The 26930-nt window shown below is 45.5% G+C and overlaps 1 protein-coding gene across 35 annotated transcripts in view; it reads right to left on the minus strand.

The window, feature by feature from the left end:
* Positions 1 to 26930, minus strand: part of TLK2 (tousled like kinase 2) — a 142701-nt gene that overhangs the window by 111578 nt on the left and 4193 nt on the right. For 8 of the 35 annotated variants that reach the window (XM_055386947.2, XM_055386932.2, XM_055386924.2 and 5 more), the window contains exons 1-2: positions 22418 to 22568; positions 20829 to 20914 (exon numbers count right to left, since the gene is read on the minus strand). In XM_055386947.2, the coding sequence (XP_055242922.1) occupies positions 20829 to 20914; positions 22418 to 22553 (222 nt within the window). In that variant the 5' untranslated portion in view covers positions 22554 to 22568. Of the gene's footprint in view, positions 1 to 20828; positions 20915 to 22417; positions 22589 to 22740; positions 23167 to 23949; positions 24177 to 24334; positions 24537 to 26930 lie in introns of those variants that run through there. The other 27 variants (XM_063706207.1, XM_063706210.1, XM_063706213.1 and 24 more) reach the window with 15 other exon arrangements.

The raw sequence follows: 26930 nt of genomic DNA on the forward strand, positions 1-26930 counted from the left end.
TGTTGAGGGATATTGAGCTACAGTTTTCTTTTTTCCTAATGTCTTGGTCTGGTTTGGTATCAAGGTAATAATGCTGGCCTCATAAATGTCTTGTGAAATTTGTAAAAAAAAAAAAAAAGATGGTATTTTTTCCTTAAATGTTTGGTAGAATTTACCAACAAAGCCATGTAGGTCTGGATTCTTCTTTTTAGGAAGACTTCGTTTGATTGTTTGTTTGTGACAGTGATTGTGCCACTGCATTCCAGCCTCAACCTCCTGGGTTCAGGCAATCCTCCCACCTCAGTCTCTCAAGTAGCTGGGACCACAGGCGTGCACCACCACACCTGACTAATTTTTATTTATTTATATTTTTTGTAGAGATGAGTCTCGCTATATTGCCCAGGCTGGTCTCAAACTCCTGGGCTCAAGTGATCCTCCTGCCTTAGCCTCCCAAAGTGCTGGGACTAGAGCCATGAGTCACCATGCCTGGCCTTGTGGGAAGATTTTTAATCCAATTTCTGTAATAAATATGGGGTTATTCAGATTCTCATTCTTTCTTTCTTTTTTTTTATTTGCTTTTTCTTCCAGTATTTTTGTATTTTAATATTTTTGTATTTTGCTATATTGCCCAGGCTGGTCTCAAACTCCTAGACTCAAGCAATCGGCCCACCTTGGCCAACCAGAGTGCTGGGATTACAGGAGTGAGCCACCTCACCCGGCCTTGTTTTCTATCTCATTTACTTTAGCTCTTTATTATTTCTCTTCTATTTAGATTTCTCTTTCTATTAAGGCAAAATGTTAGGTCACTGATTTTAGACCTTTCTTTTAAAGCTGAAGTTTCCTTCTAAAGCACTGTATTAGCTGTATCCCACAAATTTTGATATACTGTGTTTTCATTTTCATTTAATTACAAATATTTTCTTTTTTTTCTTTTGAGACGGAGTCTTGCTCTGTCACCCAGGCTGGAGTGTAGTGGCACGATCTTGGCTCACTGCAAGCTCCGCCTCCCAGGTTCACAGCATTCTCCTGCCTCAGCCTCCCAAGTAGCTGGGACTACAGGCACCTGCCACCACGCCCGGCTAATTTTTTGTATATTTAGCAGAGATGGGGTTTCACCGTGTTAGCCAGGATGGTCTCGATCTCCTGACCTCGTGATCCGCCCACTTCTGCCTCCCAAAGTGCTGGGATTACAGGTGTCAGCCACCGTGCCCGGCCCACAAATATTTTCTAGTATCACAAATTTTGATATTGTGTTTTCATTTTTACTTAGCTATGAATATTTTCTAATTTCCTTTGTGAATTCTTTGACCTAAAGGTTATTTTGAAGTATGTTATTTCACTTTCAAATATTCGGAGATTTTCCAGATATCTTTTTCATTTCTAATTTAATTCCATTGTAGTCAGAGTAGACACTACACATTTCAATCCTTTTAAATTTGTTGAAATGTGTTTTGTAGCCCAGCATATGGTCTATTTTGGTAAATGTTCCATGTGCACTTGAAAAGAATGTGGGCAGAGTGTTCTATAAATGTCAATTAAATATAGTCCATTGAGGGTATTGTCTAAATCTTCTATAACCCTACTGATTTTTTGCCTGCTTGTTCTATCAGTTATTGAGGAAGAATGTTGTAATTTCCAAATGTAATTGTGGATTTGTCTATTTCTCCTTTCAACTGTCAGTTTTTGCTTCCACTCTGTTACTGGATGCATATACATTTAGGACCGCTGTGTCTTCTCAAAAAATTGATCCTTCTTTCGTGATGAATCGTGCTTCATTACGCCTCGCAATATTTTTCTTGTTCTGAGGTCTCCTTTGTCTAATAAAAATCACTCTAGCTTTTTTATACTTAGTGTTTATACTTAGCTTTTTTATATTTAGTGATACTGTTCATACAGTATCTTTTTCCATTCTTTTAAATATAAAGATACAATTAGCCAGGTGTGGTAGTACACACTTGTAGTCTTCCCTACTTGGCAGGCTGAGGTGGGAGGATCACTTGAGCCCAGGAGTTTAAGGCTGCAGTGAACTATGATCATACCACTGCACTCCAGCCTGGGCAACATAGGGAGACCCTCATCTCTTTAAAAAATAAAATAATAATAATAAAGACCCGATCTAGGAAATTCATTGTAATAAAAGGTTTGCTAGTAAAAGCAGGATCCCATTATAGCAAATGGCACTCTAAAAAGTTCTGTAAGAACGGCCCATAATAAGAATTTTGTTCTAATCTTTTATTTTAGAAATAAATAAAACTTTGGAGAACTTGTTAAAATAAGTTTTTCACAACAAATAATTCTTTTTTTCTTTTTTTTTTTTTTTTAGACTGAGTCTCGCTCTGTCACCCAGGCTAGAGTGCAATTGCACGATCTCAGCTCAATGCAACCTCTGCCTCCCAGGTTCAAGCAATTCTCATGCCTCAGCCTCCCGAGTAGCTGGGATTACAGGCACACGCCACCATGCCCGGCTAATTTTTTGTATTTTTAGTAGAGACAGGGTTTTACCATGTTGCCCAGGCTGGTCTCAAACTCCTGAGCTCAGGCAATCCGCCCACCTCGGCCTCCCAAAGTGCTAGGATTACAGGCGTGAGCCACCTTAACTGGCAAACAAATAATACTATACAACAAATGGCTCCTTGAGTTCTGGTCCAGAGTATGTAACAATTTTCTTTGTTTTCCTTACTGAGCACTATTAGTAGGTAAAAAATAGGCTGGGCACGGTGCCTAACACCTGTAATCCCAGCACTCCAGGAGGCTGAGGTGGGCGAATCACTTGAACCCAGGAGTTCGAGACCAGGCTGGGCAACGTGGCAAAACACCGTCCTTTTTTTTTTTTTTTGGGAGACAGAGTCTTACTCTGTCACCCAGGCTGGAATGTAGAAGCTCAATCTCGGCTCACTGCACCTCCTGGGTTCAAGCGATTCTCCTGTCTCAGCCTCCCAAGTAGCTGGGACTACAAGCGCACACCAACAAGCCCAGCTAATTTTTATGTTTTTAGTAGAAACAGGGTTTTGCCGTGGTCGCCAGGCTGGTCTAGAATTCCTGACCTCAGGTGATCCACCCGCCTCAGCCTCCCAAAGTGCTGGGATTACAGGCATGAGTCACTGCGCCTGGCCAACCTCGTCTTTACAAAAAATACAAAAATTAGCTGGGGACAGTGGCACATGCCTGCGGTCCCAGCTACTCAGGGAGGCTGAGGTGGGAGGGTCTCGTGAGCCCTGGAGGTTGAGGCTGCAGAGAGCCATGACTGCGCCACTGCACTCCAGCCTGGGTGACAGAGAGAGACTGTGTCTCAAACAAACAAAAAAATAAACCAAAGAAATAGCTGATCAAGAGCTGAGACCTTTTAACTTTTGCTCCAGTATCAAGCAAGACATACAGGTCTAACTCACTTTTCCCCACATAAAATATTCTAATCATCTCTAGAAAAATCCTCTTTCAAAATGAGCTACCAAGTAATAATACAGTAAAAAAGACAGGGCTTGGCTAGGCCCGGTGGCTCATGCCTGTAATCCCAGCACTTTGGGAGGCCAAGGCAGGCGGATAACCTGAGGTCAGGAGTTCGAGACCAGCCTGGGCAAAATGGCGAAACCCCACCTCTACTAAAAATACAAAAAATTAGCTGGGTGTGGTGGCGCACACCTGTAATCCCAGCTACTTGGGAGGCTGAGAAAGGAGAATCGCTTGAGCCCAGGAGGCAGAGGTTGCAGTGACCCGAGACTGTGCCACTGTGCTCCAGCCTGGGCAACACAGCAAGACTTTGTCTCAAAAAAAAAAAAAAAAAAAGGGGGCTTTATACGACACTATCAACTATGTTTAAGTTAACTAAATCTTTTAACTTTCTAATTCTTTACATGGTGCTGCTGTTTTCTCTCCAAGACCTAAAAACTAGGAATTATAACTTTTGATAATATGTATATTACAAATTAATTCCAATATCCCAAAACCTGAAAGCCCTAAGGAATCTGTTACGGCGAATGAAATTTTCCTTGCAATAGTACTTGCAGAATTTAATGTAAGCCCTCATTTAAACCTATTTTACACACACAGAATTCAAAAGAAATATGGACATTATCAGGTATAAAGGTTTGTTCTTCATATCTTCAGTAAGTCCAAGAGGTAATAATGAGGGTCTCTGAATTATTTTTCACTGACACAGTCTAGTTAAAATGTCAGATTGGGCTGGGCACGGTGGCTCACACCTGTAATCCCAGCACTTTGGGAGGCCAAGGTGGGTGGATCACCTGAGGTCAGGAGTTCGAGACCAGCCTGACCAACATGGTAAAACCCCATATCTACTAAAAATACAAAATATTAGCTGGGCATGGTGGCACGGGACTGTAACCCCAGCCACTCAGGAGGCTGAAGTAGGAGAATCACTTGATCCTGGGAGGTGGAGGTTGCAGTAAGCCTAGATCATGCCACTGCACTCCAGCCCGGGCAACAAGAGCAAAACTCTGTCTCAAAAGAATACAATACAACACAAATGTCAGATTGGCTTGACTTTAGCTCAACTTTTATCAACTCCTAATAGATGAAAGGATTTCAACTCCCTGGAGTAAAACTTACCACAAACTATCTAAAGCTCTCATTAATAAAATTGGAGAAATAAAGTACTGCTTAATAAATTCAGTCTAATAATGGGGGAAAAAGCCTTTTAAAACATGGTCTCAAGAGTGGGAGGAATAACAGTAAAAGGTTGGGAATTAGATTTAGTCCAGTCTCTTCCACAATGACTCTCCACACAACATCTCTAATAATTATGTACATAGCTTCTGCTCAAATACTTCCTGTAAGAGAAAAATACTGTGTAGGGAAAAACAAAGCAGTGTACTTAATTCAGGTCAACTAACTACAAGTCAGTGGTTTCTTTAACCTATTTTGAGTCACAGAATTTTTTTTTTCTGAGACAGGGTCTCACTCTGTCACCCAGGCTGAAGTGTGGAAGTGCATATACAACTCACTCTGGCCTTGACCTCGACCTCCAAGACTCAGGTAATCCTCCCACTTCAGCCTCCCGGACAGATGCAGATGGGACTATAGGCACACGCCACCATGCCCGGCTAATTGTTTGTATTTTTTGGAGAGATTGGGTTTCACCACTTTGCCCAGGCTGGTCTCAAACTCCTAGGCTCAATGGTCCTCTTGCCTCAGCCACCCAAAGTGCTGGGCCTCGCCACTGTCCCTGGCCAAAGAACTTTTTTTTTTTTTTTTGAGATGGAGTCTCGCTCTGTTGCCCAGGCTGGAGTGCAGTGGCGCGATCTTGGCTCACTGCAAGTTCTGCCTCCCAGGTTCAAGCAATTCTCCTGCCTTGGCCTCCTGAGTAGCTGGGACTACAGGTGCCCGCCACCATGCCCAGCTAATTTTTTTTGTACTTTTAGTAGAGACGGGGTTTCACTATGTTAGCCAGGATGGTCTCAATCTCCTGACCTCGTGATCCACCTGCCTTGGCCTCCCAAACTGCTGGGATTACAGGCGTGAGCCACCATGCCCAGCCCCAAAAAACTTTTTAAGAACATAATAAAACCATGGACTCTTTCTAAAGAAAAATATACATCCATGTACATACACACACACAAATATTTACCTATCATTTCACAGAGTTCAAGGACCCTGATGCCTGTCCACCCCTTGCCATACTTGACTATGGGAGACAAATTCCTCCTCTCCATGGAGAAGAATGTGGCCATATCTACTGAAATCACAAATGCATATATCCTTGAAAAAAGCAATTCCACTTCTAGGGATTTATCCTGTAAATGTATCTGAATGTGTGTTAAATGACATTATGTACAAGATTATTCACTACAGCACTATTTATATCAACAAAACACTGCTGTCCATCTAAGTGTCCATCAACAGGAAATGGTTCAGCCATACAATGAAATACAAAACAGCCTTGAAAAAAAGAAAAAAGAAGCTCTATATGTATGAATGTAAAACAATTCCTGAAATATCTTAAGCACAAGAAGCAAAATGCACAATAGTTTATATAATATACTTGCATTTTTTAAAAATGGAAGGGTTGAATATACATAAGTATTTGCAGATACATCTCTCAAATATAAGAAACTTTTTAACAGTTGTCTCCAGGAAGGAAACCAGGTGGATAAGGGAGAAATGTAGAAGAGATGTTTCACTGTATATCTGTGAAAGATTCTGAATTGTGTACTATATATTAACTAGTAAAAAATTTTAATTTTGGGGCCAGGCATGGTGGCTCACGCCTGTAATCACAGCACTTTGAGAGGCAGATGTGGGTGGATTGTCTGAGCTCAGGAGTTCGAGACCAAAGCCTGGACAACACGGTGAAACCCCGTCTCTACTAAAAAACAAACAAAAAAAATTAGCTGGGCACGGCAGCATGCGCCCATAATCCCAGCTACTTGGGAGGCTGAGACAGGAGAATCGCTTGAACCTGGGAGGCAGAGGTTGCAGTGAGCCGAGATCATGACATTGCCCTCCAGCCTGGGTGACAGAGTAAGACTCCGTCTCCAAAAAATATAAATATATATATATATATATATATATATATATATAATTTTTAAAATTTTTTACCACATACCTAGACTTCAAGGAAACTAAACAAGATTAATTATTTAAAAACACGCCTCGGCCAGGCGTGGTGGCTTACACATGTAATCCCATCACTTTGGGAAGCTGAGGTGGGAGGATCACTTGAGCCTGGGAGGCAGAGGTTGCAGTGAACCAAGACTGCGCCACTGCACTCCAGCCTGGGTGACAGAGTGAGACCCTATCTAAAAATAAAAATAAAAAATAAAAAAGGCCTCTGCCCTGGACTCTAAACTCTTTTGCTAAGCTTCAAAACCAAGCTATCCTATACTAATCATTCTTTAATTTATTCCTAATAATATTGTATCAAAATTGTTCTGAGTTTTTTGTTTTTTGAGATGGAGTTTCCCTCCTGTTGCCCGGGCTAGACTGCAATGGTGTGTGATCTTGGCTCACCACCACCTCATGCCCGGCCATGAGGCTGTTTATCTACAGTAATCGTTTCCTTTGTTTTTGGAGATAGGGTCTTGCTCTGTCACCCAGGCTGGAGCACAGTGGTGCAATCTTGGCTCACAGCAACCTCCGCCTCCCGGGTTCAAGGGATCCTCCTGCCTCAGCCTCCCAAGTAGTTGAGGTTACAAGTGCCCACCACCATGCCCAGCTAAATTTTGTATTTTTTAGTAAAGACGGGGTTTCACCATGTTGGCCAGGCTGGTCTTAAACTCCTCACCTCCAGTGATTCACCTGCCTCGGTCTCCCAAAGTGCTAGGATGATAGGCATGAGCCACCACACCCAGCCAATCTACAGTAATCTTAATTCTGCTTTCTGAGCAATACACAATGAACAAGTTAATTATACTCCCTTATTCTGGGATCATAATACCTTCCCATCAGCATATCCATCCTCAGCTATGTGCCATAGGCAACTGAGTCCCTGTTTGTCTGATTATAAATGCCTCAAGGCTATATAATGCATCTGGGCCAGGCACAGTGGCTCACACCTGTAATCCCAGTACTTTGGGAGGCCGAGGCAGGTGAATCACTTGAGACGGGTGGATCACCTGAGGTCAGGAGTTCGAGATTAGCCTGGGCAACGTGGTGAAACCCCTTCTCTATCAAAAATATTGGCCAGATGCAGTGGCTCATGCCTGTAATCCCAACACTTTGAAAGGCCAAGGCAGGCAGATCCCTTGAGGTCAGGAGTTCGAGATCAGCCTGGCCAACAAGGTGAAACCCCATCTCTACTGAAAATACAAAAATCAGCCAGGTACTGATGTACTCAATTTTAAAATAAAATTCTGGCTGGGCGTGGTGGCTGATGCTTGTAATCCCAGCACTTTCGGAGGCCGAGGTGGGTGGATCACTTGAGGTCAAGAGTTCAAGACCAGTCTGGCCAGCATGGTGAAACCCCATATCTACTAAAAATACAAAAATTAGCCAGGCGTGATGGCACACGCCTGTAGTCCCAGCTGCTTGAGAGGCTGAGACAGAAGAATCGCTTGAACCCAGGAGACGGAGGTTACAGTGAGCTGAGATCACACCACTGCACTCCAGCCTAGGCAACAGAGTGAGACCCTGTCTCAAAAACAAAACAAAATAAAATACAGTAAAATTCTAGTACAGCAAATCTGGATAGCAAATTAGCAAATGTGTGATATTCTAAAAGTAACCTACGGTTTGACTAACATGAAAGTCTATCCTATGGCTGGGCGTAGTGGCTCACCATGGTGAAACCCCGTCTCTACTAAAAATACAAAAATTAGCCGGGCATGGTGGTGGGCACCTGTAATCCCAGCTACTTGGAAGGCTGAAGCAGAAGAATCGCTTGAACCCAGGAGGCGGAGGTTGCAGTGAGCCAAGGTTGTGCCATTGCACTCCAGCCTGGGTGACAGAGCAAGACTCCATCTCAAAAAAAAAAAAGGCTATCCCATGTAACTTGCCAAGTTACATGGTAGCTTAGTTCTTACTTACTGGGCCAATAATACTATTTGTAATAGCTGCAATTTGACTGTCATTACTAGTTCATCTGCATATGTTAACCGGATTTCTAAGACTTCTAAAGCTTTTGTAGAATGTGAATTAAAAGAACCACTATTTTCTAGCTGTCCCTTATTAATAAGGCCTGAGAGGAGGTCAACAAAAGAGTACAGTTTAATATGATCCAACAATTCAACTTCTGGGTCTGCAGCCACAAGAATTTAAAGCAGGGACTGCAAGACTACAGCCACTTTCATAGCAGCAGCATTTGTTTTTTCATAGCACTATTCACAATAGCCAAATGGTAAAAGTAACCCGAGGGTCCATCAACAGATGAATGAATAAACAAGATGTGGTATATGCATACAATGAAATATTACTCAGCCTTAAAAAGGAAGGAAATGAAATTTTGACATATACTACAACACAGATAAACTTCGAAGATACTATGCTAAGTGAAACAAGCCAGTCAAAAGGACAAATACTGCTATGATTTCATTCACATTAGTACCTAGAGTAGTCAAATTCACAGAGATGGGAAAACAGAATGATAGTTGCCAGGGGCTGGGGAGTTATTGGGAGGTTTTTTTGTTGTCATTGTTTTGTTTTTTGAGATGGAGTCTTGCTCTGTCGACTAGACTGGAGTGCAGTGGCATGATCTCGGCTCACTGCAACCTCCGCCTCCCGGTTCAAGTGATTCTCTTGCATCAGCCTCCTAAGTAGCTGGAATTACAGGTGCCCACCAACATGCCCGGCTAACTTTTTTGTATTTTTAGTAGAGTTGGGGTTTCACTATGTTGGCCAGGCTGGTCTCGAACTCCTGATTTTGTGATCTGCCCACCTCGGCCTCCCAAAATAGTGAAATTATGGGCTTGAACCATTGTGTCTGGCCTGGGAGTTATTATTTAATGGGCATGGAGTTACGATTTGGGAAGATGAAAAAGTTCTGGGCCAGTCGCAGTGGCTCACGCCTGTAATCCCAGCATTTTGGGAGGCCAAGGTGGGTGGATCACCTGAGAGGTCAGGAGTTCAAGAACAGCCTGGCCAACATGGTGAAACCCCATCTCTACTAAAAGTACAAAAATTAGCCCGGCAAGGTGGCAGGTCCCTGTAATCCCAGCTACTCGGGAAGCTGAGGCAGGAGAATCACTTGAACCTGGGAGGCAGAGATCACAGTGAGCCAAGATCGTGCCACTGCACTCCAGCCTGGGCGACAGAGTAAGACTGAGTCTCAAAAAACAAAAAAAAAACAGTTTAATAACAAATCTCTATCTCCCTCATCTAGTTAGGACTAGAAAACAGACACCATCCTTATTCTGAGACTATTTTTAGAAAAATGTTTCACCTTTATTTTCCTCACTGCTGTCTTCAGAGTATATTTAATGGGCAAAACAAGGTACTTTTCTTGCTCCTATGGTATTTTTCTAGTATCGTTATTTTATTGTATGCAACCCATGTTCCCAAAAGGCTATATATATACAAAATGAAGGAAATAATTTTGGCAGATTTTATCCTATAGAACCTTTACTCCTGAAGGTTTATATTTTAATACCACCACTCATTCTTTCACACTATTAATACTTAACTGGAATTTTTGGAATTTATTATCCTGTATCTCAAATCTGGCTTCCTCTTTTTGTGTAGTTCATCAAACATAAAATTCTTAAATTGGAAGTGCCCAGAGAATAGAAATGACTCCTAAGTTAACTAGAGCTAGCTAACTTCTTAGCAGATTCTAGTATCAAAGCTATATTATTCCTACTCCAATACTTTGCAATATATGCAGTTTTTTAGAAAAAGGATATGTTAAGAGTAAGATATGGGGGCCGGGTGTGAAGGCTTACGCCTGTAATCCCAGTGCTTTTGGAGGCCAAGACGGGTGGATCATGAGGTCAGGAGATCCGAGACCATCCTGGCCAACGCGGTGAAACCCCATCTCTACTAAAAATACAAAAATTAGCAGGGCATGGTGGCACCCACCTATAGTCCCAGCTACTAGGGAGGCTGAGGCAGAATTGCTTGAACCCGGGAAGCGGAGCTTGCAGTGAGCCGAGATCACGCTACTGCACTCGAGCCTGGGGACAGAGCGAAACTCTGTCTCAAAAATAAATAAATAAATATATGAAGTATTTAGCCAACCATGGCCAACATATTAGGAAGTAGATTCCAAACTAATCCCATCACATCTAGTAGTAGCCAGGATCAAGTGAAACATACCACCAGGAGGAACCTAACAATTTAAGACCCAGACAAGGTAGAGAGGAAGAATAGAACTAAGTCAAATTATCCCTAGACCCAGGTATGAAATAAGAAACCACTGATAATATACCTTATTTGCTTACCCTCTCATGGCCTTTCTTAAAAATAAAATTTTAAGAAATCTTTCCATTTAATCTGAATTTAACTAAAAGTAAACAGAGAATAGGAAATAAATGACTTTAAAGGCCAAGAGTGATGACAACGCCAATGCCAACCACTTATAGGCAGGAAGGAAGAAGGAAGCAGATGAGAAGTGAAAGTCACGAGGAGGTAAACTTTATAGTGACATAAGAGTTCACACACACTAAGTGTTAGTTTTATATTATTGACTGCAAAGCAATGAAATAAAGAATTACTTCTGTAAGAAGTCAAGAATCCAGAGACACAAGACCAGAACTCAAAAAATCACTTCTGCTGGGTGCAATGGCACATGCCTGTTGTCTCAGCTACTTAGGAGGCTGAGATGGGAGAATCACTTGAGCCCAGGAGTTCGAGGCCAGCCTGGGGATGAAGTCCTGTCGCTAAAAGTTAAAATTTAAAAATAAAAAATGATTTCAATTTGAAGTCATTTGCAGATTAAATTCTAAAGAAAAATTTTTGAAATTAGGCCAGACATGGTGGCTCATGCCTGTAATCCCAGCATTTTGGGAGGCCGAGGAAGGTGGATCACCTGAGGTCAGGAGTTCGAGACCAGCCCAGCCAACATGGTGAAATCCTGTCTATACTAAAAATACAAAAATTAGCTGTGTGCGGTGGCACGTGCCTATAGTCCCAGCTACTTGGGAGGCTGAGGCAGGAGAATCGCTTGAACCCGGGAGGTGGAGGTTGCAGTGAGCCGAGATCATGCCATTGCACTCCAGCCTGGCAACAGAGCAAGACTCCATCTCAAAAAAGAAAAAGAAAAAGAAAAATCTATGAAATTAAGCTATAATTTAAGAGGCCTGGGAGTATAGGGAGAGAAGAAAGTCAAAGCCCAGACCCTGCCCAATGAGGGGAGAGTGGGAAAGCCACCCCATACATTAGCAGACCCATGGGCTACACCCTCAGGATAAGAGTGACTCAGCTCTTATAAAATTTCAACGTATAGGTTTATGTAGATTAGGCAAATCTAAAGAGAAAATTAATCAAGTGGAAGATAGGTCACAAGAAACTACCAAGTATTTAGATAAGAAAACAAAAAGACAAGCAATACAAGAGACAGGGTAAGAGGCAGAGAAAACACAATGAGAAGGTCTAGTATATGTTTAGCATGCCAGAGAAGACAGAATAAGACAGAAGCAATATATGACAAGATAACGGCTGTGAATATTCTATAACTGGCTGGGTGTGATGGCCCATGCCTGTAATCCCAACACTTTTGGAGGCCAAGGCAGGTGGATCACTTGAGGTCAGGAGTTCAAGACCAGCCTGGCCAACATGGTGAAACCAATCTCTACTAAAAATACAAAAATTAGCCAGGCGTGGTGGTGGGCGCCTGTAATTCCAGCTACTCAGGAGGCTGACACAGGGAGAATTGCTTGAACCTGGAAGGCAGAGGTTGCAGTGAGATGAGATTGCACCACCACACTCCAGCCTGGGCAAGTTGACTCCATCTCAAAAAAATAAAAATAAAAATAAAAATAAAGAGCCCAATGGAAGCCAGTAGACAACTGTGAACAATGGACTTTAGTTAATAACGTATCATCAATTGTAACAAAGACACTAATAATGTAAAGTGTGAATAATGAGAAAGTAGGGTGAGGAAGTATATGGGAACTCTGCATTAGCTGCTCAATTTTCTATAAACCTAAAAGTGCTCTAGAAAACATACAGACTGGGCACGGTAGCTCACACCTGTAATCCCAGCACTTTGGGAGGCCAAGGCTGGCGGATCGCCTGAGGTTAGGAGTTCGAGATCAGCCTGGCCAACATGATGAAACCCCATCTCTACTAAAAATACAAAAAAAGAAAAATTAGCCGGGCATGGTGGCACGTGCCTTTAGTCCCAGATACTCAGGAGGTTGAGGCAGAAGAATCACTTGAGCCCAGAAGGCAGACGTTTCAGTGAGCCGAGATCGCACCACTGCACTCAAGCCTGGGTGACACAGTGAGACCATGTCTCAAAAAAAAAAAAAAAAAAATGTACACACACACACACGTACAATTAAATACAGAACAGCAATGGCATATGAATTGTGAGGGGAATAAATGGAGTTAAATCTTCAAGGTCACCAAACTGGGCAACATGGCAAAACCATTTCTACAAAAAATACAAAAATTTGCAAGATGCTGATGGGAGGCATTTTTTTTTTAATTTATAAAAAGAAAAACTACAAAAATTATTCAAGTGTGGTGGTGTGTGCCTGTAGGCCCAGCTACTCAGGAGGCTGAGGCGGGAGGAGCACCTGAGCCCAGGAGGTCAAGGCTGCAGTGAGCCATGATCATGCCACTTCACTCCAGCCTGGGTGACAGAGTGACACCCCATCTCAAAAAAATAAAAAATCTTCAAGGCCCTCATACTGACCAAGAGGAAGACAAAGGTATTAACATTAACCTTTGATAAGTTAAAAATATGTGTTGTAATTTCTGTGGTAACCAATAAAAGAACAGAAAGGGTGCAAGACTTCCAAACTAGAATTTCGAGTTATGAATAAAAGCAGTCTGGATTAAGGCAGTAGCAATGGGGGCAGAAAAACACTTCAGAAATTTCAGAGAAAGAGGCACGTGTTGGTACTTGACTACATGTGAAATAAGGAGGGAATCAAATAAATACTAAAGTAAATTAATCCACAGTTCCTTAAAATGCATCAGTATAAGTATAGGCCATTTCTCAGCATTCATACTTGTTGAGAATTGTCAGGCATGTAATTAAATGTAAGACATACAAACATTTTTAAAAAATGAAAGTGACTTTGGTATGTGAAAAAGCTGACACTAGATATTCATAACTGAAAGCTTCTAATTGCTGCAATGAACTACATGAAAAGAAAGGTATCAGTTGGTTAAATACCTTTTCAGAAGTCAATTTGATTATATAATGTGATGTATCAGACTTAAAAATTTATAAAAGATAGAAAAAGAGTTCCTTGGCCCGGGCACGGTGGCTGACGCCTGTAATCCCAGCACTTTGGGAGGCCAAGGCGGGTGAACTCCAGAGGTCAGGAGTTCGAGACCAGCCTGGCCAACATGGTAAAACCTCGTCTCTATTAAAAATACAAAAATTAGCTGGGCATGGTGGCGGGCACCTCCCAGCCACTCGGGAGGCTGAGGCAGCAGAATCGCTTGAACCCGGGAGGTGGAAATTGCTGTGAGCAGAGATCATGCCACTACACTCCAGCCTGGGCGACAAGAGTGAAACTCCGTCTCCAAAAAAAAAAAAAAAAAAAAAGTGAGAACTTAAAAGATACTTGCCGCCGGACGCAGTGGCTCACACCTGTAATCCCAGCACTTTGGGAGGCCGAGGTAGGCAGATCACTTGAGGTCGGAAGTTCAAGAACAGCCTGACCAACATGAAGAAACCCCATCTCTAATAAAAATACAAAATTAGCCGGGCGTGTTGGCGCATGCCTGTAATCCCAGCTACTTGGGAGGCTGAGGCAGGAGAATCACTTGGACCTGGGAGGCAGATGCTGCGGTGAGCCGAGATCATGCCATTGCACTCCAGCCTGGGCAACAAGAGTGAAACTCCGTCTCAAAAAAAAAAAAAAAAAAAGATACTTGCCAAGGATTTAAGTAAAGAATTCCTGCAGATTAAAAGAATATCATAAATTTTTACAGATATCTCCTTGCTGACTTACTTTTTTTTTTTTTTTTTTTTGAGACAGAGTCTCACTCTGTTGCCCATGCTGGAGCACAGTGGCGCAATCTCAGCTCACTGCAACCTCTGCCTCCCGCGTTCAAGCAATTCTCCTGCCTCAGCCTCCTGAGCAGCTGGGACTACAGGAGCATGCTGACTTATCTAGTCTTTCTAGGGCGGTTAACTTAGTTCTCTTGGAAACAATTCTTTCATTTTGCAATCATATTTCTTTCTTTTTTTTTTTTTTTGAGACAGAGTCTCGCTCTGTCGCCCAGGCTGGAGTGCAGTGGCATGACCTCGGCTAACTGCAACCTCCGACTCCCTGGTTCAAGTGATTCTCCTGCCTTAGCCTCCTGAGCAGCTGGGATTACAGGCACATGCCACCACACCCGGCTTATTTTTTGTATTTTTAGTAGAGACGGGTTTTGTCATGTTGGCCAGGACGGTCTCGATCTCCTGACCTCGTGATCTGCCCGCCTCGGCCTCCCAAAGTGCTGGGATTACAGGTGTAAGCCACTGCGCCCGGCCTGCAACCATATTTCATTGCTTTATGCAATTGTGTATTAAATTGAATAATTACAACACAAGTGTAAGTTATTGTAAAATGATCATTGACATGGCTATAATTCAACTGGTGGGAGCAATGTGATAAGCATCAGTCAGTATGGCTTATAAAGAGAGAATGGAGAATGCCTATTAATCCAGTGAGTTGATTACGTACAGATTTGTTAACTATTATCCCTGTTATAAAAGATCTAAATTCACTTCTTATTGCTTTTGTTGTACTGTTGGAACAGTACCTGGCACACAGTATTATAAGTATTTGCTACTGTATTAGCATTGATATTCAACTAGGTACAAGTAACAATGCATGCAAGGGTGAAATTCTGCCTACTTTACATGGTCTCCAGAACTGCTGAGACTATCTGTACTTAAACTGTCAAAAGGGAGCAGGGTGTGAAATATAAACTGCAACAGGTTGATTGAAAACATATGAATTCAAGATATAGTCAGTTTCACATTACTAGAAGTAGATTATCCAGTGCTTACAGGAAGAGGTCTTAAAAAAGAGGTAGGACAGGCCAGGCGCGGTGGCTCACGCCTGTCATCACAGCAATTTGGGAGGCCGAGGCGGGCGGATCATGAGGTCAAGAGAGAGAGACCATCCTGGCCAACTAACATGGTGAAACCCCGTCTCTACTAAAAATATAAAAATTAGCTGAGAATAGTGGCACACGCCTGTAGTCCTAGCTACTTGGGGAGGCTGAGGTAAGAGAATCGCTTGAACCTGGGAGGCAGAGGCTGCAGTGAGCCGACATCGCGCCACTGCACTCCAGCCCGGGTGACAGAGTGAGACCCCGTCTCAAAAAAAGAGGTAGGACAGCTCACATGTCAGGTCAACAAGACATAAAGAACTAGCAGCCGGGTGCAGTGGCCCATACCTGTAATTCCAGCACTTTGGGAGGCCAAGGTGGGGAGATCACGAGGTCAGGAGATCGAGATCATCCTGGCTAACACGGTGAAACCCCGTCTCTACTAAAGATACAAAAAATTAGCTGTGCGTGGTGGCGGGCGCCTGTAATCCCAGCTACTCGGCAGGCTGAGGCAGGAGAATGGCGTGAACCTGGGAGGCGGAGCTTGCAGTGAGTAGAGATTGCACCACTGCACTCCAGCCTGGGCGACAGAGTGAGATTCCGTTTCAAAAAAAAAAAAAACCAGGAAATTACTAGGTTCACAACCCAGTTTAACCTTATCACCTCAAAACTGCTAAGACGATGGCTCCAGGTCCTCCTAAAAAGGGGCAGCTAGACTAGGAAGCCTGCTATAGACTTTTGGGTGCACATTACACTACTTTCCCCTCATCAGTTCATGACAGAAAACGTCAATCTTTTAAACAAAAACCAAATAGTGCATCCCAAAGCCCAAAATAAATGACTTTTGTTTTACCATTATTATGAAGTAAATATGCTGAGAAATTGAGTACCTACCTATAAACACACTATGCAAGAAAATTAAAAATTTGCACTATGCAAGAAAATTAGAAATAAAAAATTAAAAACCTAAATATAGGTAATGAGCAACTTAAATATAAGTAATAGATGTGGAGATTTGGCCATTTTGTTTTAGTCTAAGTAATGGAGTGTATATCTAATTTGCAGGTGGAAAAAACTCGAAAGTTATACAACAGAAGATTTACAACAACCAGAAAGTTCAAAGGCTGTAGCTACTTGTAACACTCTTGTCCACTAGGAAAGAATCCACAGTGGCACTGACTTTCTTCCTTCTATGGATATCAAAAAGTACTGAAAAATGTTATGAATAGTTAGGAGAAATTCAAGAGACAGCCCAAGAGGCTGAACCAGTCCCACTAGATGGCACCATCACAGGGAAGTCACTCTGCTCTCTTATTTGGAGCTGCAGGGGCTGAAATCTTTTTTGATCTTTGAAATACAAAGCTGTCATCAACACAGTGATATTCTTTTTTTGTTTTGTTTTGTTTTTTGAGACGGAGCCTTGCTCTGTCGCCCAGGCTCACTGCAAGCCCCGCCTCCCGGACTCAGCCATTCTCCTGCCTCAGCCTCCCGGGTAGCTGGGACTACAGGCACCCGCCACCAAGCTCAGCTAATTTTTTGTATTTTTTAGTAGAGATGGGGTTTCACCATGTTAGCCAGGATGGTCTCGATCTCCTGACCTCGTGATCTGCCTGCCTTAGCCTCCCAAAGTGCTGGGATTACAGGCGTGAGCCACCGTGCCTGGCCCTAACACAGCGATATTCTTATTGGGAAATAATGATCCGAAATGAGAATTCAAAGCCAGGGAGAGGAGTTTTTCCAAAAGCACCCTTTTCTCCCAGTATCATCATCCCCTCCACGCCCCCATTTCAAATCAATAGTCTGAGAGGTACGATGTCTTACTGGTAAAAGAAGTAATACAAAGGCTGGGCGCGATGGCTCACACCTATAATCCCAGCACTTCGGGAGGCTGAGGCGGGTGGATCACCTGAGGTCAGGATTTTGAGACCAGCCTGGCCAACATGGTGAAACTCCATCTCTACTAAAAATACAAAAAATTAGCCGGGTGTGGTGGCACGTGCCTGTAATCCCAGCTACTCGGGAGGCTGAGGCACGAGAATTGCTTGAACCCAGGAAGCGGAGGTTGCAGTGAGCTGAGATCGCGCCATTGCACTCCAGCCTGGGCAACAAGAGTGAAACTCTGTCTCAAAAAAAAAAAAAGTCATACGAAATGGAGATTTTCTTTTCCCGGCTCCGCAAACTACAGAATTAATTTTTTTCTTCAAGTTTCTTTGTTATGGAAAAAAAAAATACTCTCCTGCTAGTCCTCAAATAACTAATTCATTGTAATCAATATACTTACCATGACTGGAAATATCAAAATAACATACGACTACTTAAGCCGGGCACAGTGGCTCACGCCTATAATCCCAGCACTTTGGGAGGCCGAGGCAGGCACATCACAAGGTCGGGAGTTTGAGATCAGCCTGGCCAATATGGTGAAACCCCATCTACTAAAAATACAAAAATTAGCTGGGCATGGTAGCAGGTGCCTATAGTCCCAGCTACTCAGGAGACTGAGGCAGGAGAATCACTTGAACCCGGGAGGCAGAGATTGCAGTGCGCCGAGATTGTGCTACTGCACTCCAGCCTGGTCAACAGAGCAAAACTCTGTCTCAAAAAAAAAAAAACAACTAATGGAATAAAAACAACTGGAAATAAAGCTGGGTGCAGTGGCTCATGCCTGTAATCCCAACACTCTGGGAGGCAGAGGCAGGTGGATCATTTGAGGTCAGGAGTTCAAGACCAGCCTGTCCAACATGGTAAAACCCCATCTCTACTAAAAATGCAAAAATTAACAGGGTGGTAGTGGCGCAGGCCTGTAATCCCAGCTATCTATAGGCTGAGGCAGGAGAATCGCTTGAGACTGGGAGATGGAGGTTGAGGTGAGCCGAGATCATGCCACTGCACTCCAGCCTAGGCTAGAGAGTGAGACCCTCTCAAAAACAAACAAAAAAACTGGAAATAGGTAAATTTCTTTTTCTGTACAGAGAACTTCTTTCTATGTTAAAGGTAGAATTTTCTATTAAACAGATAGGTTACTGTATTAAAGTTTTCTGATACCTTAGTTACATGACTTTAAGTTGGGTCTAGACAGCAACATGTTGAATGTCACTCATTCTTATCACTTATGCCCTACTCCATCAAAAGTATACTTGGATACAGCCATCACGAACCTAAAAACAGAACAACAACCCTAATCCAAAGATCAGTGAGCTTAAACTATGTAAAATTTGAATACAAACTTACTGACTTACGGGAGGCGGGGGTGGGGGGACCATTTAAACAGACAGATCTGGATATTAGCCTTATGCTCAATCTTCAAGTTAAAAAGACACATCAGAGGTCATTTAGAGATCAATTTAGTATTCAAATATATTGCTCACTTCTATTTGAAGCTACTTCACCTAGATCAGAGAGTTTACATTTGTAAATGTAACTTCAGTATACAACGTCCAGAGGCACAGCCACTCTAAAGTGCCACAAAAGTAAACTGTTTAAGTGGCCAAAGAAATTAAGAATATGTAACAAATCCTGTGTTCCCACAGCACCTTGTCACAGCTCTAATACAGATCTCATCACGGTATCATCTCTCTCTCCCCATACTGCAGATGTGGAGGTACTGTGCTCAAGCATCAGCCCTAACACCTTGCACAACGCCTAGCATACAGCAGGTGCTCAATATTTGTTGAATAAACAAAAACTATCAAGCTGGTTGGGCGTGGTGGCTCATGCCTGTAATCCTAGCACTTTGGAAGGCCAAGACAGGCAAATCACTGGAGGTCAGGAGTTCGAGACCCAGCCTGGCCAACATGGAGAAACCCTGTCTCTACTAAAAATAAAAAAAATTAACCAGGCATGGTGGTGCATGCCTGTAATCCCAGCTACTCAGGATGCTGAGGCAAGAGAATCGCTTGAACCCAGGAGGCAGAGGTTGCAGTGAGCCGAGATCATGCTACTGCACTCCAGCCTGGGTGACAGAGCAAGGCTCTGACTCAAAAAAAAAAACAAAACCCTATCAAGCTATCCCGGCTCACCAAAACTGTGAGACCCATCAAAGAAGCCCATTTTTCCAACTAAACCTCAACACGCCTTCTCCTTGGAGAAGCTACTAACTAAAGCACGAGATCAACACCCAGGTTACCATGAGACAGGATTTCTTGAAAAGCACAGAAACAAATGTTGTATCACACTGGTTAAAGATCAAAAGCTCAGCCAGGCACAGTGGCTCCTGCCTGTGATCCCAGCACTTGGGAGGCCGAGGCAGGTGGATCACCTGAGGTCAGGAGTTCGAGACCAGCCTGGCCAACACGGTGAAACCCCATCTCTACTAAAAATACAAAAATCAGCTGGGCGTAGTGGCGGGCGCCTGTAATCCCAGCTACTCAGGAGGCTGAGGCAGGAGAATCATCACCTGAACCCAGGAGGTGGAGGCTGCAGTGAGCCGAGATCACCCCATTGCACTCCAGCCTCGGCGACAAGAGGAAAACTCTGTCTCAAAAAAAAAAAATTCAGTAGCTCATACGTTCACACATCTCAAGCCCAAGTAATATGATCTTGGACCAATAAAGCTTTTAAATAAAATATCGTAAATATACTTTGCGTACTGTATTAAAATCAAACATTTTACACATTGTAAAATCATCCTATGAGAGCAGAGGGGTGGACCAGTGGGTACATAAACATGCATAGGAAACTATAACATTGCTTAACTTCATACGTGCCCGTTAATGGGGGCCTAATCTAATATTATGCTCCTGCAACAAAAATAAAAACTAAGAAGGAAGAATGAGAAGAGCAACAAACCAGTCTGGGGGTGCAACCAGTAAAGAGTCTGCAGACTTCACAGAGGCCAATTTTTCAATACTCTAGCATGTAACTACCTCCAAAGTCCAATGTAACAAAGCTATGCAATGCCTTGTAATTTTCTTTCTGAATGGCTGACAAGTTTTAACAAAATATGGCATAGAATCTATACACACATCCTGTTAGTTTCCTTGTAACAAGAACCATGAGAAACCTCTCCTATACCAGAAAGGAAGAAGAAACATATATTCCCATATAGAACATTTTCAAACCTACTATGTTAAATGACTACTGGAATGACTAGTAGGATCTAAAAGTTCACTGAAATTAAGACCCAAATCTTCTCCCCTGCAAACTATCAGAAGGGCCTACCCAAATTGCTCTTAATCATTTAAAAAATGTGTTTAAATTAGAATATGAATAGTGTTCATGATCATCATTTTACTCACCTTACTAACACCTACTCCAGTAAACCTGGCCTCCAATAATTCCTGCCGTCGTGGGTCCAGGCTATGCAATTCTTCCATCATTTCTACTGAAAAAGAAAAAGTAGGCTGTGAAACCATAAACACTAAAATGTGAGGAGGCAATTTTCTGTAGAACAAAACTCAGTAATTATTTCACTGAAAGATCAAATGCAGGTAAATCTCAAGTAAATATAGCATACAAGTGGTAGACTACTATGTGCTGCATCAAACAGTAATATATTGAAAAGTTTTAAAGCAGCTCAGAAGTCTTCTTCTATGACAGCCACTTTTTCTTCCCTAGTTCTGATTTGATTTTAACAGCAAAAATAAACCCCTCAAACCCTTCATATAATCTCGGTAAAAGTTGAGCACAGGGGAAAGAACAAAACAAGAACTAGCCTGCAAAAAGAAAATTCCTTCTATCAGCCTTAATCTAGCTAAGTATCTTCAGATATTTATTTCCCACTCAGGAAGTAGTCCTTAAACTAAAAATATGAATCATTGACAATAATTTCAAAAGAATATAGGATGAATCAGAAGCTACAAATAACTGCAAAAACACTATTATACAGCTCCTTTCTCTGAAGAGCTCACAGTAGCTCATGAGAAAAGGAATTATTTTAAATTTAATAGAGAGCCCATGGCAAAACCATCCACCTCCATTCACTCAGTAAATTAATATAGCTCCATAACAATCCCTTTAAAAAATCTTTTTCTGACCACTCCCTGCAGTAGTTTTCTCTTGATTCTGGACATCTGCTTTTAGCCCTTCTTCCAAGCAGGGAGGGGCAGGAGGACACCATTTTTAAACTTCCATAACCAATTAATGCAGAGGCTACTTTCAGCAAATATGTCCATCCTTTGCAAGAGACCAACTCCTACAAGACCCATTGAAAACCTCTCTTTAATATTAACAGTGGAAAAGAAACATATTACATAGAACCCCTTCGAACACATTATCAAGTAGTTGGAATGGTTGGTGTGATTTTAAAGTTACTGAAAAGATGAATCGAACATTCTCCTCTGCAATCCAACAACTCTACAATCTCCAGTAACAACCCCCTTACAAGTCCTTCAGTTTCATTTCCCTTCCTGGATTGAGAGCCTGGGGCAAAGGGGAATGAAAAGGTGACAAATTAAAGTTTCACCCACACATACAAGTGCAGGTTAGAGAGAGAATTAGGAAATTCTCAGAAAGGTTGAAATGCATCTTTACAAAAAGAAAAAGAAGGAAAAAAAGAGACTGGGAGAATGAGTTTCCCCCGTGGCCTTCCTCGCGTCTTGCCCTACCCTAATCGAGGTCGGAATGGCAGAGGTTGCAGTCTCTCCCAAACCCCAAGGTCTCTCGCAACACTTCCCAAACCTCCATCCCCAGGCCCGGCCCGGAAAATGACGCCCCGGCGGTTATTCCGTTTAATGTCAACTCATGTTAAGGAAATAGCCACTCCGTCTAATTCCAGCGGGGCCTTGGACTAGGATCCTCCCTGCAGCCCACAGCCGGGAAGCAGGAGCGATGGGGCCTGGTCCCGGCGCCCCTCGCCGGCTCCAAACTTTCCCAACTCCAGGCCCACCTGTCACGGAGGAAGGGAGGGCCGGCTCTCGGGGGCGCCCGGGAGGCTGCCGAGGCCTCCAGCTGCCGGGGGGCCCCCGTCTCTCCTCCGGCCGCCGGCCCCAATCCCAGGCCGGGGCCGCCTGGGCCTCCCCCATCTTCTGCCCGTCCCCTCAGCGACCCGCAGCCCTCAGGGAGCCCCTCCCGCCTCAGCGCCCAGGAGCTGCGGTCCGGAGCCGGACCCGAGCTGGGCCCAGGTCGCAGGCTCCTCAGGCCAAAGGGGTCCCCGGGACGGTTAATGCCCCAGGCCTGGAGCCCTCCCCCGCCCGGGGCTCAGCCTCTCACCTGCCGCCGCCGCCGCTGCCGCTCCACGCTCCTCCCGGGAGGGGCCCCGACCCGACCCGGCTGCGGACCGCTCCGCTCTCCCCCTGGGCAGGCCCGGGGCGGAGCCGGGGCCTCTCCTGAGCGCCGCAACCCCCCGCCCGGGCAGCCGCCGCCGGCGCCGGGCTCCACGAGAGGGCGGGCGGGGGAGGGGGGGCACGAAGGCCGCAGATCCCCGGGCTCGCGTACAGAGCCAGGCGCCCGACGCGGGCCCGGGCCCGGGCGGCCGCGGGGGGCGCGGGACCGGCCTCCTGGCGCCGGACAAAGGCCAAGGGAGGCGCAGGAGGGCCCAGGCCGGGCCAGGAGGTGGGGGCCCGCTCGGCTGGGGGCCACTCGGGTGCGGCGCGGAGGGCGGGGGGGTCGGAACCGCTGGTGCCCAAGACCCGCCTCCGGCCCCTTAATCCGGATCGGTTCGGTCCGGATTAGTAGTGATCGGTGTAAACACACTAGTGAAACCGCGTGTTTCCTCGCGAGATTTGCACGGCTGGGAGGCAGGGGGGGTCCTGGGGGGGTGGGGGAAGCGCCGACAGTGGGGGAGGAGGGGGAGGGGACGAGGAAGGTGGGGGGGGGTCCCCGCTGCCCCGGCGCCCCGCCTTCTCCAATCAGCGGCCGCGCTGCCGGGCAGGGGTTAACCAGGGGACCCCGCGCCGGCGGAGGAAGCCGCGCCTCGCCGGACGGCTGAGGGCGGGCGACGGGCGGCGCCGGCTGACGGGCCGCGACGCGAGGGGAGGTCGGGCGGCCCGGGGCGCCCTGCGACTGCCCGAGGCCGGAGGCCCGGAGGACCCGCCGCCGCCTTTGTGTCACCGGCCCCCGCCCCGCTGAACTGGCCCGGGCCGGGGCGGTTGGGCCGGCGCTGAAGGGGCTTGGCCGCCCGGGTCCACCCGTTCCCGGATCCGCCTCGCCGGCCCCCGCGCCCGCCCAACCCCTCCCCAACCCCTCGGCTCCGCGAGTTTGGGTGAGAAGTGCGGCGGCTTTTCCCAGGGATGGAGTTTAGAGGACGCTAATCCTATGTGCGAGCGGCGGACCCCGCCCGGACTTCCCGGAGGCGCCCGGTTAGTGAGGCGACGGCGCCCACCCGCGTTCGCGGGCTCCCGGCCGCCACTCCCCGGAGTCGCCGGCCCGCCCCAGCCCCGCGCGTCGCCCCGGAGGGCGGGCTGCACTCCCTCCACGTACCTGGCTGGCAGAGCGTCTCCAGGGACAAAAGGTGCCCTGGGATCAAAGCCGAGCCCCCGCCCCCGCCGGGATGCTGCCCTCCGGAAGGAGGGGCGTTGCCCCCAAGGTACTCTCCCCGGGCACCCAGGGGGAGGTTCCATTTCAACCTCCGATGAAAAACACGGCCCTCCCGGGTACTTAGGAGGGTCTGAGGGTAAGTGCCAAGATGGAGAAAACACGCCGGCCCCTCACAGAGTATCTCCTGAGGAATGAGAACTATCTAGCGGGCAAGGAGGGCTTCCTGCATAGCAGAGGGCACCCCCTCTGAACCCCCCAACGCCAAGGGAAAAAAATCACTCTTCACCGGCTCCCCTGAGCCAGGACAGGCTCCAGTGCAGCCACCCACCTTATAATTTTCCGCGGATGCTGCCTTGATCAGATGTCTGAAGATGACTTGAAGGACTACAAGCAAATCTCAAGGGAAAAATTCAGACCTTGAACAACAGCCTTGAACTTTTTCAGGGTTAGACAAGTACTCCCCAGTGGAGTTTCTGCCCTTATTTCTTCGTTCTTCTCTTAATTCTTCCATATTTTAACAGAACACAGACCTGCCTAAACGACACAGGATGGCGCTTTGCTTTTTGTTAGTTCTCCAACCTTCCAAACCCTTGGGGCACATGCAAGCACTGTGGAAAAACTTCATTAAACCAAGAGTCATCTTACTCCAGATCCCAGACTGCTTGGGAAGTTGGACATGCATATTCCCAAGAGAACAGTGTTGGAAGAAGACAGGAGAGCAGCTCGGGGGTTGGGGGTAGAGGGTAGGAAAAGAGGGCGAGATGGAGGACTACCACTCAAGGCCAGCCTCCACTGCCTGTTAGGGCGGTAGAACCTAAAAGCCGGTCCAAGGCAACACAAAAGACAGTGAGGCTAGGTCTTTAATTGCAGCCAACGATCAAGAAAGCAACTCCATCGAATGACACTGTCTTTTTAAAAATTTATTTTTTTTTTGAGACAGAGTCTCGCTCTGTCGCCCAGGCTGGAGTGCAGTGGTGCGATCTTGGCTCACTGCAACCTCTGCCACCCGGGTTCAAGCAGTTCTCCCTGCCTCAGCCTCCTGAGTAGCTGGGATTACAGGCACGCGCTACCAGCGCTACCAAAAAATTTCTTTTTTGGTAGAATCGAGGTTTTGCCATGTTGGCCACGTTGGTCTCGAATTCCTGACCTCAGGTGATCCGCCCATCTCAGCCTCCCAAAGTGCTGGGATTTCAAGCGTTAGCCACCGCACTTGACCAAATGACACTGTCTTAAATGATTTAATGTCTTAAATGATTTAATGTCTTAAATCGGGAAAGGAGAGTAAGAGGAAAGCACTCAATGGAGTGAGAGGTGTCTTGCAGCCTAGCTCTTTCCACAGACAAGCCACATGGGCCTATCATCTAAGCTTTTCAAGCTACTCCAACTGCTTCTGTGATGGAGGGATTTGGGCTAGAGGATCTTTTTATTTTATTTTATTTTATTTTATTTTATTTTATTTTATTTTGGTGACGGAGTCTCACACTGTCGCCCGGGCTGAAGTGCAGTGGCACATCTCAGCTCACTGCAACCTCTTTCTCCTGGGTTCATGCGATTCTCCCGCCTCAGCCTCCCAAATAGCTGGGATTACAGGCGCACACCAGCACACCTGGCTTATTTTTTGTGTTTTTAGTAGAGACGGGGTTTCACTATGTTGGCCAGACTGGTCTTGAACTCCTGACCTCGTGATCCGCCCACCTCGGCCTCCCAAAGTGCTGTGATTACAGGCGTGAGCCACCGCGCCTGGCCGATGATCCCATGTTTCAAAGTAGGCTGGGTGCGGTAGCTCACGCCTGTAATCCCAGCACTCTGGGAGGCCAAGGCGGGTGGATCACTTGAGGCCAGCAGTTCGAGACCAGCCTGGCCAACATGGTGAAACCCTGTGTCTACTAAAAATACAAAAATTAGCTCGGCATAGTGGCACGTACCTGTACTTTCAGCTACTTGGGAGGTTGAGACAGGAGAATTCGCTTGAACCCTGGAGGCGGAGGTTGCAGTGAGCCAAGATGGCACCACTGCACTCCATTCTGGGTGACAGAGTGACACCCTGTCTCAAAAATAATGATAATAAAATAAAAGTAATTATTTAAGGCTGGGAGTGGTGGCTCACGCCTGTAATCACAGCACTTTGGGAGGCCGAGGCAGGTGGATCATGAGGTCAGGAGGTCGAGACCATCCTGTCTTAACACGGTGAAACCCTGTCTCTACTAAAAATACAAAAAAATTAGCCAGGCGTGGTGGCGGGTGCCTGTAGTCCCAGCTACTCGGGAGGCTAAGGCAGGAGAATCATTGAACCCAGGAGGTGGAGGTTGCAGTGAGCCGAGATCACACCACTGCACTACAGCCTGGGTGACAGAGCGAGACTCCGTCTCAAAAAAAATAATTATTATTTAAAATAATCATTGGGCCTGGAGGGGTGGCTCACACCTGTAATCCTAGCACTTTGGGAGGCCAAGGCGGGCGGATCACGAGGTCAGGAGATTGAGATCCAGCCTGGCCAACATGGTGAAACCCCATCTCTGCTAAAAATATTTTTTAAATTAGCTGAACGTGGTGGTGGGCACTTGTAATCCCGGCTAGTCGGGAGACTGAGGCAGGAGAATCGCTTGAACCTGGGAGTTGAAGGTTGCAGTGAGCCGAGGTCGTGCCACTGCAATCCACCTGGCCAACACAGCAAGACTCTGTCTCTAAAATAATAATAATTATTATTGTTATTCTTGACAGGCCAGTGTAGAACAGGTGGGGCATCTGTGGTATGACAGAACTGGGTTCCAATTCTGTCCCTTCACCTGTCCTAGGTTCCTCATCTGAAAACTGTGACCCAGTAAACCTAATTTCATGAGCAGCTTTCATTAAAATTGAAATAATGTTGGAAAATGCCTTGTAACCGTGCTTGATATAGAGTAGTTACTTAGCCAGTTATTTTC

The sequence above is a fragment of the Gorilla gorilla genome, chromosome 4, assembly GCF_029281585.2.
Source record: "Gorilla gorilla gorilla isolate KB3781 chromosome 4, NHGRI_mGorGor1-v2.1_pri, whole genome shotgun sequence".
Taxonomy (NCBI): domain Eukaryota; kingdom Metazoa; phylum Chordata; class Mammalia; order Primates; family Hominidae; genus Gorilla; species Gorilla gorilla.